General features: G+C 34.3%; 1 protein-coding gene across 40 annotated transcripts in view; it reads right to left on the minus strand.

Moving 5' to 3' along the window:
- The window catches only part of LOC106879466 (uncharacterized), a 281,512-nt gene that overhangs the window by 78,095 nt on the left and 188,639 nt on the right, over positions 1–14,778 (minus strand). For all 40 annotated transcript variants that reach the window (XM_089360052.1, XM_089360058.1, XM_089360008.1 and 37 more), the window contains one exon: positions 11,009–12,010. In XM_089360052.1, the coding sequence (XP_089216178.1) occupies positions 11,009–11,973 (965 nt within the window). In that variant the 5' untranslated portion in view covers positions 11,974–12,010. The remainder of the gene's footprint in view (positions 1–11,008; positions 12,011–14,778) is intronic.

Here is a 14,778-nt window from a genome sequence, read left to right on the forward strand (position 1 = left end):
GAGCTTAAAACTTGCACTTTAGATAGATAACACAACAACATCTAGGCACAAATAGGGTATAACTACATAATATGAGTTAATATGAAATACACCAAAGTTATAAACATTTAAATCATCAAATCTAACAATCACTATGCACTGCATCATGCCAGAACACACAACACACTTCCAAACACTATGTGAGCCAACATACACACAGATATACATGCATATATTTATGCATAAAAACATACATACATACATATATACATCATCATCATCATCATCATTTAACGTCCGCTTTCCATGCTGACATAGGTTGGACAGTTTGACTGAGGACTGGCAAGCCAGGAGGCTGCACCAGGCTCCAATCTGATCTGGCAAGGTTTCACATATATCATATATACATACATGTAGGTTCACACATTTCTACTTATATAAATATGCATACTGATATACATACATGAACGTGCACACACACATACACACACACACACATAGATAATTTGGACAAATACGTATAATTCGATTAGTGTATTTAAATGTTGAGTAGAGCACCAGCACAGTTTAGGCTACCTATTGTCATCTGCAATTGTGGTACACTTCCGTTGGATCTAGTTCAGGAACTACGCAGTAGCAGTTAGGGTAATAGCATTAATTAATAGTAAGAGATGGATTTCATATTAGACTTTTATCAAAAGTCTAATACGAAATCCATCGCCTACCATTAATTAATAATATATATATATATATATATATATATAAACACACACACATACACACACACACAAAACAGGCATGTATATATATAGACACATATGTACATGGCATGATTTCATGCAAATTGCATTACAAATGACCAATATTTAGTACGCATACTCCTGTTTATTTGCTGTCCTCATCTCATTTGGTGTGAATCCACAGTTTGGCTAAGACAAAGAGTACAAGTCAAAAACAAAACAAAACAGGAGAAACTGTTTATAAGATTGTTTATAAGTTTACACTATCTTATATATATTTCATCAGCATCAAATAATATAAACTACATAATCAAAACATACTGTCATTTGAAAGATGGTTGCTATCCTGCAATCTTATAAATAAAGGTTACACATCTTTGAAGATTTGACGGTACATTTTTATTATATAATTTACATCATTATATAATTTATAATTCTTTGTTAGTGAAACACATGTAAGAAGGTGCAACTAAATATATTATAAACGATCTTAATTGTTATGTTCTGTTTAATATATATATATATTCTTTTATTCTTGTACTTATTTCAGCTATGTGTTTGCAGTCATGCTGGAGCACCACCATGAAGACACACACACTATGTGGTAGAAAGTTTGCTTTCAGACATGGTTCTAGGTTCAATCTCAGTGAGTGTCACCTTGGGCAAATGACTTCTACTCTAGTTACAAAGCCTTGTGAGTAGATTTGGAAGATGGAAACTGAACAATGCCCATCATGTATACGTATGTGTGTATAAATATATATGTGTGTGTCTTTGTATTTGTCCCAGCATTGCTTGACAACCAGTGTTGGTTTGTTCATATCCCTGTAACTTTGCAATTCAGCAAGAGTTTAACAGAATAAGTACCAGGTTTAAATAAGAAATACTGGGGTTGATTCATTCGACTAAAACTCTTGAAGGTGTTGCCCCAATATGGCCACAAACTAATGACAAACAAGTTAAGAGATTAAAGAAAAATAAATATATAAATATATATGTATGAATGTATGTATGTATGTATGCATGTATATATGCATTGAAGAGCTAATGATAGATTCTTCTAGTGTAAAAAGAATCTATCATGCAGTGGAAAGGGAATGATTAAAGTGTGTGTTAGAGAGAGAGAGAGAGAGAGAGAGTAATTCAAATGAAAAAAACAGGCATATGCACAATACACACATGTGAACACTGATGGTGCACAAATACATACTGTGTATGTATATTTGAGAGTGGGGTACATGTATATGTATACATGTGATTAGCACTTGTATGTGTATGTGTATGTGTATATGTGCCAGTAAGAGTTGTTTGAATTTCTCTCACTCTCTCTCTCTCTCTCTCTCTCTCTCACTGTTTACCGAACAATTTTCTATATGCATCTTCACGCAAATTGTCAAAGATTGAATATCTAGCTATGTATTTTATTATCTATATCTTAATAACTGCATTTTATAACTTTCTTCATAACATGTGTACACCAGCATGTCCCAGATAGTTTCCCCAACTATCATAAATGCTGAAGGTGCATTCACAGAATAATTTTATAAGAAAGCAGAACAAGAGCATAAATTTTTATTAAAATATATTTGGTTTCTGCTATATATATATGTAGGAGAATTCACGAAAAAACAACAGACACATATATATATGTGTGTGTGTGTGTATAAATACATACATGTATATACACACAAACACACATATATATATATACACATACATATTTATATCCATATACACACACGTTTATATACATACATATACACGTTTATATACATATACACACACGTTTATATACATATATATACATGTTTATATACATATACGTATTATATTTATACACACACATACATATTTATATGCACATACACACACATATGCATACATTTATATACACACACACTTGTGTATTTTTGTGTGTGTGTGTGTGTGTGTGTGTGTGTGTGTGTGTCTCTGTGTGTTTGTCTGTGTGTGTGTATTTATTATACATATATTTACAAACAAATAATTCTTTATAGAATATTCACTTTCCAATAATCAAAGGTGAGAGCTACTATATGAATTTCAATTTTTTGCAATGTTTATAATTAATTTCTTTTGTTTTGATCAGGCTCCATCATTGGATTTTCATATTTTTCTTTCATCTCCACAAATATCAAAAAAGGATATTTTTCAAGAAATAGAGCATAGAGTGAGCAAAATAAAGAGAGCAAGAGAGAGAGAGAGAGGCGGGGTTGCAGGCGAAATATATTCTAAAGCATGATTATTAAAAGATTTGAATATAAACATGTTTACTTAATGAAATGAGATGTTGAAGTAACCAACACATCATCTCCCCTTCTCACACTCTCTCTTTCTCCCATCCTCTCTTATTCTTCCCTACTTACTGTACCATTATTATTATTATTAATAGTAGTAGTAGTTGCAACATTATTTAGACGGTGGGCTGGTAGAATCGTTAGCATGTTGGACAAAATATTTAGCAGTATTTCGCCTGATGCTATATTCTGAGTTCAAAATCTGCCAAGGTCGACTTTACCTTTCATCCTTTCGGGGTCGACACATTGGGGGGTCACTGTAGTTGACTCATCCCCACCTTTCCCAGGCTGCCCTTGCGGCAAAATTTTGAAATAATAATAATATTAATAATAATGATAAGTAGTAGTAGTAGTAGTAGTAGTAGTAGTAGTAGTAGTAGTAGTAGTAGTAGTAGTAGTAGTAAGGTGGTGAGCTTGTAGAATTGTTAGCATGCTGGACGAAATACTTAGCAATATTTTGCCCATTGTTACATTCTGAGTTCAAATTCCACCAAAGCCAACTTTACATTTCATCCTTTCAGGATTGATAAACTAAGCACCAGTTGTGTATTGGGGGTCGATGCAATCAGCTATCGCCACCCCCAAATTTCAGGCTTTGTCCCTATAGTAGAAAGGATTAGAATTATTATTAAGGCCCATATATATATAATTATATTTATATATGATGCCCATATATAAATAATTATTATTAAGCCAGCAGAATCATTAGTATGCCAGGCAAAATGCTTAGAGGTATCTCGCCCATCACTATGTTCTGAATTCAAATTCCACCAAGGTTGACTTTGCCTTTCATCCTTTCAGGGTCAATAAATTAAGTACCAGTTGCGTACTGGGATCAATCTAATTGACTTGACCCCTCCGCCAAAATTTCAGGCCTTGTACCTATAGTAGAAAGGATTATTATTATTATTATTATTATTATTATTAAGGCAGCAAGCTGGCAGAATTGTTAGTGCACCAGACAAAATGCTTTAGCAGCATTTCTTTCAGCTCTTTAGCCTCAAGGTTTAAATACCACTGAGGTCATCTTTACCTTTCCACTTTTTGGGGTTGATAAAATAAAGTACCAATTGAGTACAGGGGTTGGTGTAAAATTAACTGAAACCCTCCCTCTAAAATTACTGGCCTTGAGCCAAAATTGGAAGCTATTAATATTATTGTCATTATGATGGTGAGCTGGTAGAACTTTTAGCATGCTGGGCAAAATGCTTAGTGACATTTCGTTTGTTTCTACGTTCAGGATCAATAAAATAAGTATCAGTCAAGTATAGGGGTCAATGTAATCAACTAACACTTCCCCACAAAATTTCGGGTCTTGTGCCTAAAGGAGAATATTATTATTATTATTATTATTGTTGTTGTTGTTGCTGTTGTTGTTGTTGTTGTTGTTCGCCTTAATTCATAGAAGCTGCACCCAAGTCTCAAACAGAGAGGTCAAGGCACAATGGTTTTGCATCTACAGATGCTAACAAGTGAGGTGCAATGCAATAGAGAAAACTGATGCTCGTATATAAAAAAGTCTTCTCGATTATTCACCCAGCCACCCTTATATATTGTACAGAAGCCACACATCATCTTTATAGAAAGATACATGTGCCTATCCCTCCATCATACTCTACCCTCTCGACACATACCATAAAGCTGCCTCTCTCTCTCTCTCTCTCTCCACAACTACAACCTCATTCAGTTGAGTAAGATTTTTCTTTGTCTTGCAAATTACTTGAAGACCTCAGAAGTAGTGGTGCCCTGAAAATAGCACCCAGTACACTCTGCAAAGTCACTGACATCCAATCTGTAGAAGCCATGACAAAACAGACACTGAAGTTCAATGTAGCCCTTTGGCTAGTTGGATCCGGTCAAGCCATCCAACCCATGCCATCAGAGAAGACAGACATTAAATGATAATATATATATATTTATTTTGTGAGTCAAGTTTCACATTACTGTAGTTTTTGAGCAGGAATCATATACTCTACACATATTGAACTCTCACTCGACAACAAAATTCAATGACTGTGTGTGTGTATGTGTGTGTGTTTCTCCACCATTTGACAACCAGTGTTGATATGTTTGATTAACACTACAAAGCAATGCTATGGCATAATTGCAGTCCAATGATAGAACAAGTATGAGCATGTGTCCATGTGCGCGCACACACACACACACACACACACACACACACACACACACATATATGCAAATGCATATGTGTAAATATAAATGTATATACATGTATGTGTGTGGATGCATAGACTGTGAACATGTCTATGTTCAAATCTGATCATTTTTATTAAATATTTTTCATATTATTAATTAGACCTTTACATTCAGTTTGGAACACTATCATTCCTAAATCCATTAGTCCATTAATGTATCAAAGGTATTTCAACACCCTTGGAATGAAATGATTGTTGAACAGTATGTTTTCACACACTTTGCTTTGGATCACAAAAAATGGGGAAAGTGTTGGTGATTTTTGTTGTTTTTGACGAGCATTTAAAAATTATTCAACAGTTAAGTCTGATAGTTTTTGGGGTTTTTTTTTGTTTTTTTTTTTGTTAATTTCATTTGTGATTTACCTGTGTGATTATGTTGTTTTTTAGGTTTTATTTTCTGTTGAATATTCTCAATATTTGTGTAATCCTGTATAGAACTTTACTGATGATGATGTTCCTAACTATTGTATTTTTATCAAGTTGTTTACCATGCATTTCATTGTAGCATGTTACAATGGCTCTGTTTAAACGCAGTCATTCAAGTAGTGTTGAATTTAGCAGTTTGATTCATGAAGTTTACAATTTTCATGTTTGGAACTGTAAATTTCCTAAGTATTGTCAAAGTATTTTCTAGAATTCATTGGTTTGTAATTTTGAATTAATGAGATTTTCCATGATATGTGCCAAGTAAAAAGCATTGTTGTAAGTGCTGGTGCCACGTAAAAAGCACTGGTGATGATGTCACATAAAAAGCACTCAGTACACTCTGTAAAGTGGTTAATGTTAGGATGGGCATCCAATTATAGAAATCAAGCCAAAACAGACTATGAAACTTGGTGTGGCTCCTGGAGCTGTCCAATCCACACCAGCATGGAAAATGGATGGTAATAGATGATGATAATATTCTAATGGTGGGTTTGTGGTTAGAAGTGATACATATGTCCACTTGACCTGTTTCATCAGTCATGTCAGTAACAAAAACATTATAAAAAATGATAACAAAAAGTTTAGCGACTTATTTACAGGTAAAGAGTAACAAGTACTGCCATACTTGCAATAAGTAAAATTTGGTGAATCGAGAGTAAGCTTTAAGTAGCTCAGCATGAACTAAATAACACCCTCTATATTGTAATCCAACAAGTGAAACAACAACAATCCTTGGACATTACTGTATCATGTCCTAACACGGCTGCTCAATTTGCACAGTATGAAAGTGATTAGGATCACAAAATCCCCTTCAATGGGGCACCAGTCTGTCATTGGCCACTTATCTGAAGCTAAGTGACTAGAGCAACATGAATTGAAGTGTTTTGTTCAATAACACAATGCACCCATTGGACCAGGAATTGAAACCACAATCTTGCAATGAGTGCAACACTCTAATCACTAGATCACATGCTTTCACTAAAACAAAATTATTACATTGCAAAATATATAGCAGACTACAAGACAGTCCAAAATATTTTTTAAATTACAACAATACACCATTTCGAGCGTGGCTGTCGCCAGTACCCGCCTGACTGGCTCTCATGCCGGTGGCACGTAAAAGCACCCACTATACTCTCGGAGTGGTTGGCGTTAGGAAGGGCACCCAGCTGTAGAAACTCTGCCAAATCAGATTGGAGCCTGGTGTCGCCTCCTGGTCCACCAGTCCTCAGTCAATCGTCCAGCCCATGCTAGCATGGAAAGCGGACGATAAATGATGATGATGATGATGATGATGATGAACAGTATAAGTGAAAATTAAACTCATTGAATAATCTCATGTTAGCTAGCTATCACTTTATAATATTATTAGAGTACCTTTTTAACACCTTCCAGCTGAAGAAGCATGTTAAAATCTTTACGTGCATAAATAGTACAATAATCTTGTACTAGATTTATGAAGGTAGCCCTCATATCTGTTTTATACGAAATAATCTTGATTTGTTTCAAATCCATTTTATAGCTAGTGTGCATGTGCATACACACACACACACTATCCATATAATATGCACTTGCATTTTGGTGTGAACTGATATTAACATAAATGCATTGGTTGCTTGTTAAATTTTGGAAGGCTGTTATTACCATTTCTTCTGAAGATGCCTGCAATCAAAAACTTATAGTTCCTAAAATAACTGTAGCTCGCTTTCATGGGCTTAAGAATGTCTTATTGATATTGAATATACTTAAGATTTCAGGAGGATTAAACCAAGTGATGTTACCATGCTATCTTGACAACAAATTCTTCAGTAAGGAGTTGGTTTACAGTGCTAATATGAAGATTAGCAGACTACACTCAATGCCTTTTTTTTTTTTAGAATTAGTAGAACATACCTTTCAGAACAGGTATAAACAGTACACATTTTTTTAAGGTATCCACAGAATGAAACAACATCTGTTTCACAAGAGATCTTAAGACTGATTTATAAAGGGATCACAAACTTTAAGACACTGTGGTCATTGTTTTAATTCACCAGTGCATATTCTGAAGGATCTAGATTATGTTGCTTTTACACCCTTGTAAAATTCCTCATATTAACCCCTAGATTTAACTTGATGTCTAGGAAAACTCTTTTTTCTTCATACGTGGATAAAGAACTTGAATTTGGTAATTAAATCATTTTTGCTTTATTTCATTGAAGCATTGATTAGTTGTTTTTCCTGTCCTGTTAATATACATGTCACTGTCCACCTCAACATTTTTTTTCCTTCATTCTTCCATTTTTTTCCCTTTATACAACTGTAACTTTCTCTTTATCACTTATCTCAACCATCAACACTCTGAATATATTTACAATTTCCTCACCATTGTCTCTTTCTTGATTCAGTCAATTACTTACATAATCACAAACCATGAACTTTCTTATTCACTTCCACACTCCTCACATTTCTCTACAATTCTACTGTAGCTAATTGTATTAAACTTTCAGTGTAGTCCAGCAAGCAATCTTCTAACTACCTCTCTTTCTTTTCTAACAACTTTTTCTCTTTTTCTTTATACTTCTTTACATTTCTGTATCCTTTTCTTCCTCTTCTCTTACTCCACCCTGTTTTCTCTTCCTCCCTGCCTTCTTTCAAGTATTGCTTCCTTATATTGCAGTTTTTCTTGCTCTATCACTTTTATTTCTAGTTTTATATCTAAATATCTTCTCAAACATTGAATATTATGAAATTTCAAATATTAGAATCTCGGTATACAGAAACTTTATGTTGACTAAATACACAGCACATGTATAAGCTGTAATCTATAATAAAACCTTTAGTTGGACCAAAAATAGCAACAGGAATTTCAGAGCAAGAACAGTGCAAAATATCAGTTTACTTTCTCATACTACATAAACACACACACACACAGACACACACACACACACACACACACACACACAAATAGTAAAAATGGCTGAATGCTACAAATATAAAGAAAAGCTGATACATAAAATTTTATCAATTGATTTTCAAAGGATTGTCCTTAAGTAAATATATTGCAGATTTGCATTCTTGCAGTATTAAATTTCTTCAGATTGTGAAAAACAGATTATAATATCCTTTCTGAGAATTAATGTTTAAAGATGAAAATTCAGCATCAAATATTTTTTATAAAAAATTTAAAAAATATACAGGAATTAAAAATTAAAATTTATGAAAATATTTACGTAGAAGTAAAGAGCATAAATATGGAAAGAGTTTTCATCTATATAATGCTATGAATTATCTAAATAACAAAGATGCTTGCGGCAATGTTGCTTTGCTAAGAATGGATGTACAAAATTAGTTAAAAAGATGATACTAATAAACTCAAAAATAACAAAAGTGCCATGAAATATACAATGATAAAACCCACCATTTAATATAACAGCAAAACTACTGTTAAATTTCACTAAGTTATTTACCAAACATTTATACTCCTTCAGAAATACAATAAAATTTTTAAGAATACCATTAAACATTCATATTCTACTTATCAAAGTTTACATACGTACTTCTCATACATGCATAAATTCAATACATAAACCAACATCCAATCCTTTTAGGTGTAAATGTAGCTGTAATAACGTCATGTGTTCACTGGATCTCAATTGTCTTGAAAGATGCACTCTACCAAAGTCAAACAGAGACCCATAATACATGTGTGTGTGTGTGTGTGTGTGTGTGTGTGTGTATGTGTGTGTGTGTGTGTGTGTGTGTGTGTATGTGTGTGTGTGTGTGTGTGTGTGTGTGTGTGTGTGTGTGTGTGTGTGTGTGTGTGTGTGTGTGTGTGTGTGTGTGTGAAGCTCGTGTCAAACTCCTTTAAAACTTGCTACAATCAACATACATTCATTCAGAAATAAACAATAAAAAGAACAACACCTTTCATTTGGGATATGAAAACAAGAAACAATTCAATAACAAGTGTAACATAGATCTGGGCTAAATCCTACAACTCTAGTGAGAAAAAAAAAAATCATGTAATCTATGTCTTATAGAAACTTATAAAATATTCTCGGTAAAGTCATCAACAAATGTTCTGAAAGAATATCTTCATGTCAAAATAAATATATTAAACTCAGATATTTTGAGCACACAATATATCCTAAAAACACATCACTTCATCTTATTTGTCTACAAGTTCTTCACTCAGTCAACTTCAAGTAATTTCAATACCTATAGCACTACATAATTTTAAATGTAAACTAACCATATCTAGCCCTTCTTAAGCAAATATTCATATCAATATAGAACTTTTAGTGTTATTTATGAAGCTTGTAAGTTAAGTAGGTAGTCTGAATTTGTTGAGATTAGGAGATTCCGCATGACTAATTACATAGTAAACGTAAACTAAAACAAGCTTTCAGTTTTTCTCCCAAAATGGTTTTCAAAGCCTTCTTTATATTTATTCAAAAGTTTCAACAATTATCAACACCAGTCATCTAATTTCTATGGACAGTATATTATTTCATACCTTTTAATACCAATGTTATATTTTTGTAAACTTTTAAGCATTAAGAAAAGAGAAATGATGACTAGATTCCATTTTTTAAAAGCTGAAGAAATTTATTTAACATATACCTGAAAGCAATACATTTAAAATAAAATTTTTAAGTTTTTCAATATTCAACTTATTAGCTTCTCTTTGTAACTAAATAGGAGGTTGACAATTTATCATCCACTTTTAACAAATATTTGAATATAGTTTAGTTTTTTAATATTTTCACCATTTAATATAATGAGTACAAAGTATGTCTAATTGTAATGTTGATAAACCAGTTGATATTTACACCTACCAACTAAATTACAAGATGACAGTGATGACACATGAGTTAGAACCAAATGCCTGAGTTCATGATAAAAAAGAAAAAAAATACCTAAATCCTTAATGATCAAAATAACAAGTTAATTAAGTTAGTGTTAATAAATTTACTATAGTGAATAACTAAATAAATATATAAATCACATATGAATCAATAAGAGAGCCTCTGTGTGATTGCTTGTCTACTAAAAAAAAAGCAACCAAATCTTCCTAAAAATCACACTTTACCACCTTAAGTATGTTAGGCCTCATCCTAGTCCTAGATATACTGTGTCTAATAAAAGATGGAATAGTCACATCTGGAACATCTTTGAACATCAGTTGATCAGAATTAACCTGAATCTGAATAATAACAGTAACAACTAAAGTTAAGTTTTCTACCTGATATTTTTAGTGGAATATTTTTCTTTTGCCAAAATTAAAACAAGAACGATAAAATGATAAAGCATCTTTATAGAAATATCAATAAGTATTAAGCAAATTTACCTTGATCCTAAAAGTGATTGGTTAGAAAGCTGTTTCTTCACAAGATCCTGAAGCTTGCTCTCTCTTGTCGCTAACAAGATATTGTCTGTAGACTGAACACTGAATCTGTCCTTATTTTCAATGTTCTTTTCACATACACTCATGCATCTCTGGTTGCCTGGCAACACAGAACTGCTACAGTTTGTACTAGAAATATCTACGTTACTGTCATTGGCAGCAGTCGTAGATTTTGGACCATATTTTGAGATGCTTACTGAATCTCCATCTCTATCTTCACCAGAAAACTCTATAGAGTCAAAATGTGCTAGTGGAGCATGAAGACTGACATCATCAACAAAAATATCAGAAACTTGACTTGTGGCACGATCCATGCTGGTGACCATAGTTCGTGTCCAGTCTAGACTGTCAGTAGACTTCCAGGAAAGCCTGCTGGACTTTCTCTCAATACGTCCTTTGCATTTTGGTTTACGGTGAATAACACTAGTTTCGTAAGGTCTCCTAGGCTGTGGTGGTAGTTTTGCAGCAGAAGATCTTGATGCTGTTGTCCAATCAACATTACTCTCAGGTAGTTTGGTCAAGTATTCAAACTTGCAATGACCATTTACTTCACAGTTCTCTCCACAAGCACATGGTCCATTGTCGATGAGTTCAAATGTGTCTGTTGCTTCCCGTAACTCACTGTTTTCAGCAAGCTCTTTTGTCTCTTTGTTGCACTGTGAAGATATTAGACTTTCAATACCACTGTCAATTGTATTAATCTTGACTTCCTCTCCTTTCTCTTGTCCACTTACAGCACTTGACTGAGACGCTGAGGCCGGTTGCCCACTCTGATCTTTGACAGGTTTATACACGTATAGTGATCCATTTGGTTGGTGGCGCCCTCCAGCAGAATCTTTAGGAATCGGCGGACTCCTCGTGTTACTCTCAGCCGCATCATGACCTGACTTAGAGTAACACGTTCCCATGATTAATTCAGGGTATCAGTCCAGTTTTATAAGTGACCTGAAATATAGAAAGAATAATGATAACAATAATAATAATAATAACACTAATAATAATAACACTAATAATAATAACACTAATAATAATAATAATCATAATAATAATAATAATAATAATAATAATGGTTTCGAATTTTGGGAAAGCGGGTAAGTCAATTGCATTGATCTCAGTGCTCAACTGGTACTTATTTTATCGACCTGAAAGGATGAAAGGCAAAGCTGACCTCACCAGAATTTAAACACTGAAAGTAAAGATGAACGAAATGCCACTAAGCATTTTGCCTGGCAAGCCAACAATTCTACCAGCTAGTCACCTTGATAATAAGAAGAAATAATATTAATGCAGATATTTATGTCAAAGACCACCAGGAAAAGAAATTCTTATTAATTACAGTATTCATCCCAACAAATGATACTCTTTAACCAAAAGAACAGAGAATATATCTTAAGGGATAACATAAATGCTGGAGTTAAAAGCAGAAATAATCTGTACAATAACAGGTATATCAAGAAATGATCATTAAACATGCAGACAAACATATAACCAAAACCCTAGGATGAACAAATATGCATGGCACTGCATACATATTACATAGGTACCTTGCATTATATAGGAGTGGCTGGGAGTAGCTAGAAAGAAGTCAATGATGTTGGTGACAAGGTGTCACAGCATACTTTAAGATACAAGAAAGTGAGTATAAGAGAGAATATGAACCAAGGTTTGGGAAGGGGTGGTGAACAAGTGAGAGGAGAGTGACAAGTGGTTAGAGGTGAGGGTAGAGGTTAATGTAGCAAAAAATGTACTAGGGTGGGGGGAGAAGGGAAGAGAAATAACCCAAGAGCGAGGAGGTGATAAGTTCCAGTATAGGAAGGGTGAAGGCAGCAATATAGATAGATCAAGAAATAAGGAAAAGATGTAGAGGGACAGAGATGACAGTTAGAAGTATGTAGTGGTAGCTACAAGGAACAAGAGGTGGTGGTGTCGACAGCAGATAAGAAAGGATATTAAAGGTGAGATAAGTGGAAGCACGGAGAGCAGAGGTGATCGGTGGGAAATAAAGTGAAAAGGGATGATAATGGGAGCACAAAGGGGAAGAAATATATGCAGATTTTGCAGTCACATGATTTCAGCAGCAAAATAGTGCCATTCTTAGAAGAGTGGTGGAGGGATGAGAGATAGAAAAATGGAAGGTGGGTAAAGTTGGATGAAGACAAGATGGGTGCAAGAGCAAGTCCTAGTGAGTGTACAGACATAAACATAGTGCTATGCACACACACTCAATGGACCTTACCACTGCACCCAATCTTTCCTCCCATCAAGCTTATATATATATAAAGTAGTTGTATACTGCCAACTTAATGTGACAGTCCCAATAAGGGAATATACTACTGCTATTTAGCCCTAAGAAGCTGGACCGCTTCCTGTTGGCCTTGACACTTGCGAGGGGGAGACAAACTCCTCCACCCAGCCCAGCCTGCATTCAGGGACATGTTTCTGAGTCTTTGCTTGTCATTCACAGCTAATAAGCAATGAAATAGAAGAGTAGAGAGTAAGGAAATAAGAAAAAGTTTACAGTTCATATTTCTGAGGGTATGTTTATATTTCTGTATGTCCTTGGGTAAAATCCAAGGTAAATCCAGGTAGTATTATAACAAAGAATGGTTAGTGTTTTCACAGAATAAATACCAAGGCAATATTTTGGCAGAAAATATACACACACAAATATATATATATGCATGTATACATGGGGTTCAGGCTAAATTAGAAAAAAGAAGAGACAAAATCCCATCCAAAAATAAAAGTATGTTGCAAACAGAGTAGTTGCTGTCTTTCTCAACTATGCCCCACACATAGTAATCCATGGGATTACAATTGGGGAATTAGGAAGCCAGAAATTGGTGTTGGTGAATTAACACAAATTCTCAGACAACCACTTCCGACTTCTTCCAGAGGTACAGCAAGGAACCAAGTCCTGTTGCCACACATATGGTCTTTCAGCAGTAACCCTCTCCAGCCAGAGATTGACCACAGTCTCCAGCAGCCTCACACATCCATCTAAAGTGAGCCTAAGACCTTGTCCAATGATGTGGGAATGAAATCTGGTATGCAGAAGCAGCCAGAATATCTTCTGTGTCCCTTACTGCTGGTTATAACCTCGTAGTCTCTGGTGCAGCTGTCCATATCACATCTGACAGCCTTTACAGTATTCACAGAGCATTGAGTAGCAATAACGGTGTCAGCATTTTGATAGCTGGCATGAATCATCATGATACATATGTCTTTTCCAATATTCAGATGGTTTCCATTCCTCCATGTCAGCTAACTTTTTCTTAACTATGACATTAATTTCTATGCTCTCCAATGCCATTGACTGTTCAACAATACCTCAAGCTGTTCTTGGAGAAACGAGACATAAAGAAATGTCAAATTTAGCCCAAACATGCTGTGTATATATGTGTGTGTATGCTTCCATATATACTTATACAATGGCAAGGTAAATTGGCATGTATGAATATCAATGTCTTTCTCCTTATGCCATTATGTACTGCTTATAAAGCAAATGAACAATTTGCTTTTGCAATCACTTATTTGGCTAAAAAGGAAAGCTATGTCCCCCTCAAATCATAATGTAATAAAAAAAAATATACATTAGTATTGTTCCCAACAGATAAAACAAGATGATTACAGCTAGAATGCATTTAATCATTAGATCTTGATCAGAACTGACATGCTGCTAAACCACAGATTCAAAGAAACGAGAAAACCTT

The sequence above is a fragment of the Octopus bimaculoides genome, chromosome 1 (assembly GCF_046866305.1).
Source record: "Octopus bimaculoides isolate indiv1 chromosome 1, ASM4686630v1, whole genome shotgun sequence".
NCBI lineage: Eukaryota > Metazoa > Mollusca > Cephalopoda > Octopoda > Octopodidae > Octopus > Octopus bimaculoides.